At 41.6% G+C, this 6,649-nt stretch overlaps 1 protein-coding gene across 1 annotated transcript in view; it reads left to right on the forward strand.

Moving 5' to 3' along the window:
• The first annotated feature begins 207 nt into the window (after nt 1-207).
• The window catches only part of CACNG3 (calcium channel, voltage-dependent, gamma subunit 3), a 100,345-nt gene continuing 93,903 nt past the window's right edge, over nt 208-6,649 (forward strand). Inside the window, exon 1 of the mRNA XM_010837212.1 lies at nt 208-418. Within this exon, the coding sequence (XP_010835514.1) occupies nt 208-418 (211 nt within the window). The remainder of the gene's footprint in view (nt 419-6,649) is intronic.

A 6,649-nucleotide genomic window follows, 5' to 3' on the forward strand; every position in this document is an offset into this window, starting at 1 on the left:
TCCGAGGGCCATAGGCGACCGAGGGAACTGGAGAGAGCTCCAGACAGGAAAACCCAGCTTTCCCAAAGTCCCTGTGGATGCCGACAAAAGGAGACCCGAATTTTTGGAATAGCCTGTCCTAGGTTACCCAGCTGCAGAGTGATTTTTCCCCTCTGGCATTGAATCTCCCTCTCCAACGCCCAGCCGTCCAGAGTACCATGAAGAATTATGAGGATGTGTGACAGAGGAGTCCAGATGTTGATCACTACTGTGGGAGCCTTCGCAGCTTTTAGTTTAATGACCATTGCAGTGGGCACGGACTACTGGTTATATTCCAGAGGTGTGTGCAGGACTAAATCTACAAGTGATAATGAAACCAGCAGGAAGAATGAAGAAGTAATGACCCATTCCGGGCTGTGGAGGACCTGCTGCCTAGAAGGTATTTACTAATTCCTCTCAATGGCCCCAAACAATCCAGTTTCTGATTTTTTGCTATTCCAGTGTGTGGTTGGGGAGACAGAGGCAGTGTTGGGGAAAGAGGATAGTTCGAATTATTGCCAAGAATTTGCAGATGTCCAGACTGTTCCAAGAAAGACTAATGCAGTGTGGGATGAAAGGGTTGGGTCTTGTTGGTCGTTTTTGGTATGAGCTTCATGAGATGAGATTTTGTGGCTCTCCGGGAAGCTTCTGCAGTTGAGAAAAGTCTTCAAATCTAAGATCCCCAGGCATATTGTGAACTACTTTGCTTTGATCTCTGGCTTTAGATGGGGTCTCTGGCTCTGCTTAAATTGCATTTCAGTGGGGAAGAGGTGACAAGAGAGGAAGGGAAGGAAGGGAAAGCGGCAGGGGGAGAGAGAGATTGATTATGACCTAGCCTGGCATACTCTCAGCTATTTCCTGATTTCACACCATAGTCTTATCAGTTTAACTTCTGAGTTTGGTCTAACTAGATATTTTCATGAACTTCCATTGCCAATCAGTTCCAGACTAACCTATATGAACCTCTACATGCACACACACACATATTTTATGAAAACATTAATACATATTTCTCCATTTGGGATCAAAACAAAACTGAAGTCTAGGTATTTAGTGTCCACCTGTCTTCTTTCCTAAAGCATTTGCAAAGCCAACATATATTTCTATGACATTTGCATAAGACTGATTCTCAAGAATCACAGCATACCACTTCTCATTCAAAAAATTGAAGATTCATTCTAAATTACAATGAAGAGGACAAACTAATTTTAGAATGCCAAGCCTGTCTCGCTATAAACTTGCCTTCAGAACACCAGAAGTCACTCTCAGCATCATTGGGCAATGCCTGGATGTCAGTAGGAGTAAATTAAAAAATAGAGAAGGAAATCAAAGCTCTTTAGAGACTGTGTGCCTGAGGGGAAGGAACTGGATTAGAGGGGCAGAAGGGAGTTTTTTCAGGCTTCTGAGGAATCTGTGAAGCTTGTCATAGTGATGAACAAGGAAATCTGTGTTTCCTGTGTGCTTTCCTTCCCTGCCTGCCATTGGTTCTCCATGCCTGCATTCCCACTGGCTGGCATTTGTCAGGGCTTCTTGAGAAGTTGCATTTACGTAAATTGCTTAGGAAATCGTGCTATGACATCACTTGCTAGTGTAATATTGCATCATTCCCTGGCCTTCGTCCCATGATCTGACACTCTGAACAACTGCTCTCCTGACTGTAGCACTACTAGAGTTGATTCTGTTTCCACTGCAAATTTGCAACTGGTGGGAAGCCCAGGTAGGAAAGGATGACTTTAAATGCAACAGGATTACTGCACTTGCTAGCTGAAGACCTTGGTAATGCCGCAAACTATCTATGTGACCTTGGCTAAGACATTTACCTATCCAACCCTGAGCATATTAATCTGGTAGATGATTAATTTGGGATAGGTATTCATGAATTAGCACTATCCAAGGGTCCTATTATAGCCAATGTACTGACAGAAATTCTTTCCTAAACTTTGACAAAAATCTGATATCTGTGATTATTTGTAGTCAGATATGGTGAAGTCATTTACCTTAGGGAAATGCCATAATTCTCTTTCCGATGTTAACAATAAAGAATTGAGCCATCTTTATAAAGCTGCAATTTGGTGGATGTTTTGGTGTCTATGTGATTCTAAGGATGACATAAAAAAAACCTGAAGTGGCTTCCAAGCCAAAAATGGCATATAGGTAGACCATGTTTCATTTATTTCCAAATTTTCTGCCTCTTTGATGTAAATCTGGGAATACATAATTAAACCCCAGTTTTGGCCTCCCTCATTAGGTCCTAAAATTCCTGAATCCTTGTTCAGAATTTCTCAACTGATGGTTTCACTTTTCTCCAACATCATGTCCTACACCCACAGTTTGTATAAGGAATTGGAATCCCACCCAGGCATTCTGTGGGCTTAGTGGGAGAAGTGAGGATTTGAATCAAGAAGAAATTGGATTATCCTAAGATATGTTCTTGGTCAGGTGAATTCTTCTAGGAAAATTTTCTTGCAGTCTCCTTGCAATGTGACCCAGGTATTTTATTTTTTACATTTTTGAAGTATTAATACAGTGAGCTGCACAAACTTTAATGAATCACAATGAAATTTTAGCTATGTGTTCACCCATATAATCAACACCAAAATAGGCCTAGATGAAATCTGAAGCTAAGATTTTCCTTCGTGCAATGAACATATCAAGTGTTCAAGGAATTTGCAGGAGCATCTGCTTTATGCACGGGAAGACACATGCAGGAGGCAGCATCCATCTTCTGCTGGAATGAAAGTGTACAGCCATCTCCTGCTCCATAATCTCTTGTCTTCCAAAGCCTCAGCATCTTCATTTTACTGGCCCTTTAAGTGTCAAAGGATAACTGGGTGGGAGAGGGCATCCATACTTTTTTAAGAGTCATGAGAGAATGTGCCTATTTCGTACAAGAAGGAGAGAATGCTCCAGAGGGACATGACAGCTGTCTGCAAATATCTGAAGGGCTGTCATATGGAAAAGAGGCTCAAAATGTTCTATGTGGTCTCAAGAGGATAGAATTAGGAGCTAGAGGAAAACAAGTTTTACCTCAGTATAAGTAACTCTCCAATATGTCATAAGAAGCTTTCAGAGGTTATGAGTTGTCTACTACCAAAAATATTCAAGTATAAGAAAACTACATTAATTGTTTCCAGATTTAACTCGTCATCAGAATCACATAGAGAGCTTTAAAAAGTAGATAATAAGGCCCCACAACTAGGTTCTTGGCCTCCATGGGTCTGCGGTAGGTCACTTGGAATCTTAATTTTCTGAAAGTCTTCCAAGCAATATATGTTAATGCCAAACCACATTGAGTATTTACAATGGGTCTGGGAATAACCATGTGTGTTAGGAAGGATCACATCTCTCAAGTGAGAGAAGAGATGTTTCCAGTTTTCTTTTCTGTAACTCAGCAGAACATCATACATATTTAGCACTTATTATGTGCTAGGATTGTGCTAAGAACTTTGAAAAATTAACTCTTTCATCTTCAAAGGCTGTCAGGGTGGTGGGTATAAGTATTAGCCTCATTTTACAGATGAGAAAACTGAGGCCTGGAGAAGTTATAGAACTTGCCCAAGGTCTCATACCTAAACTCAGCAGACACTACTGCACCTAAGCCATGTTGCTCCACCTAGCCCTTGCTAGAGAACATTAATTCATGCTCCAGAGGATAAGTTGCTACTGGTACAAATATAAGCCTGTGAGAGAACCCAAACACATGGGTTTTTCCATTCAGAAGCCCCAGATCCCACCATGCTTGTGCAGCATCTGCAGGGGTGTAGGAGCCACCAGACAGGCAAAAACTCAGAGGCAGTAAAGGACACTGTTTGAATGAAAAACCAATCGACCTATGTAGAGACACCCACACTGAGAAGCCAGAACAAATGCCTGACTCATTAGCTGGAAAGCACGCTAGGCATTCACAAGGCGGTGCCCCGACCTGCTGTGTGCTCTCAATGGCGGCATGTGAATTTGAATGAGAACATGTTCAATATGTGATTCTCTCATTAAGAAACCTCTTGAAGTTGTAGATATAATCAAAGGGATGTGTTTAGATAACAGAAAGACCACTGGCCTAGTAGGAAGGATGCTACCAGGTGCTAATCACATTCCTATCTCTAGCAGTTGTGTATGTTAGTACACGCAGCAGTTGTATATGTAAATTGTATATGTTATTTCCTCCTTTGGAACTTAGTTCACCCAGTTCTAAAGAGAGAGCTTCAGGTAAGATTAGTAAGTAAGTAAAGTAGCTCTGTCGTGTCCGACTCTTTGCGACCCCATGGACTGTAGCCTACCAGGCTCCTCTGTCCATGGGACTTGCCAGGCAAGAGTACTGGAGTGGGTTGCCATTTCCTTCTCCATCAGGTAAGATTAGGAAGAAACAAATCCAAACATCCCTGTGGACTAGGCAAGTGATGTAAAGTGTGAAGCAAGTATTTCGCAGTCCTCTTAGCTCAGTTCTATTGTTGTGAGAAGAGGAGTAACACTGCAAATGAGCTGTCCATGGGATTCTCCAGGCAAGAATACTGGAGCGGGTTGCCATTTCCTTCTCCAGGGGATCTTCCCAACCCAGGAATCGAACCCGTGTCTCTTATGTCTCCTGCACTGGGAGTCGGGTTCTTTACCACTAGTGCCACCTGGGAAGCCCATGAGAAGATATCCAGTAACTGAAACTTGGCTTCAGTGTGGTGGCAACAGAGAGTGGTGGGGACTGCAGCAAACTGGGAACAATTGCTATGTGGCTTGAGTTGATTTTCACTCTGGGAAAATGGATCCCAAACTTGGCCCAATGCTCCAAATTTTAAAAAACCAGATGTTGAATCGTCTGACTTTTAAAATGTGGGCAACTGGCTTAACTTTTTAAACACACAGTTCCAGCCAAACCAAGCTCACTTTATGCCTGAATTTGCCCTGTGGGTTGCCTTTCGAGCCCTGAAAATGATCTAAAAGGCCCTTTAAATCCTAATTTCTGATATTTTCTGTAATGAAGTTGTCCTTCATTAAGCGAATTATCACTTTTTCAACTCATTAAAAAGTTGCTACTAAGAAAAACAAAAAAACACTTCGGATTTTAGAATAGGGAACTTAAAATTATGAAAAAGAAGTTCAAGAAACTGATGTTTCTGCTACAGATGGGCCTGGATGATATCAAACATCTGGCTGAAAAACTGGAAAAAAAATTAGCTGGTCATTAGAAGTTCTCCCATATTTCCAAATCTCCAGATGGTTGACTTTTTCAGCCAGATGGGGTTCCAGCTTTATTTATGTGTTCAGAAGCCTTCGGGGAAGCTTCAAAGATGTGGTTGAGGACAGGGATGGGAGAAGGACATGAGTACTTCCTATGTACCAAGCCCATTCTAGGTGCTTTAACCTATATTAATTTACAATTTTCACATCTCCTGTCTGCTCCCCAGTAGAATATAAACTCCATAAGGATGGAGATTCTTGTCTACGGGGGGGCACTACTATATCCCCAGAGCTTAGAAACAGTACCAAGTAGACCCTTCTGCTCCTCTGCCCTAGATTAATGCTGCACCTCCCCTTAAATGTGGGTGCAGAATGCGTCTGAACTCTCTTTCCCACTCCTGACCTTCCTTGTTCCTTTCTCTCCACTTTTCTTCCTTGATCTTAAAATCCAAGAGGCAGACAAAAGAGAGAAATGGGATGGAGGCTTAAGGCAGGATGGGAGAGACTGACCATGACTGTGTTTGGGGGCAGGTTAGGATTTGGGGAAGTGGCAGAGGCTGAGGTGTGAGCATGACTGACATTCAGCCAGAAGATGTTTATATAGCCATACTAGATGTTAAAACATGGAAATACTTCCTTATCTGTTGATAAATAGTATCTGTTGGTTCCCCTTACTGATGAATTCAATATAATTTGACATGAGCTCTCTGTGTATTTTAAGAGAATTATGTTTTTGACAATTTGAATGGTATACTCCAACATGTGAAAGTATCCCCAATAAAACCAGTCCTCACCAAAGCTCCACCACTAGCCCTTCCTCGAACCTCTCAAACATCCATTAGATCCAACAAGTAAAAAGTAAAAACCTGGCCCAGCAGGGCCATCAGGATCGTGTTCCAGGCCTACAGAAGCATCAATTCTAATTCCTACTGGTGGTTAAATATTTTTGGATCTTACTCTTAGCTATGCCATTCTCGATGGAAAGAATTCTCTTTTTTCTACCTCAAATCCAGGCTTCTACCTTCTGACTGTAGCATTCTACCCATCTGAGAAAGTAGATAGCTCAGATATACTTTTTGCTTCATCATTTGAGATGTTATCTCTGGATTGGAATAAAGGCAAGTGACCTGCAATCCAAGGCTGGGTGATCAATGTGGGCTAGTAGCGTGGATGATTAGTATGAGTTACCAGCACATATGGAGAAAAGCAACAACAACAAGAAATCAGGCAAAAAGATGGGTATGCCCTTTTAATGTTTAATATCACAGGGTAGTGTCTGACAAGCTTACTTAAGTGGTCATCTAATTCCCTGGAAGTGTACCTTTGTTTGACCTAGCTTTTATTATAGATTCGGGCCTAGCTATATAGTTAAATGTTTACTTGTAGAAAACTTGGGAAGATGAACATTTATCTTTTTATTCAGTGGAGGTACAAATAGTTTCTGTTCATTAGAGGAGATAAC

This window comes from Bison bison, unplaced genomic scaffold (assembly GCF_000754665.1).
Source record: "Bison bison bison isolate TAMUID 2011002044 unplaced genomic scaffold, Bison_UMD1.0 scf7180017864072, whole genome shotgun sequence".
NCBI lineage: Eukaryota > Metazoa > Chordata > Mammalia > Artiodactyla > Bovidae > Bison > Bison bison.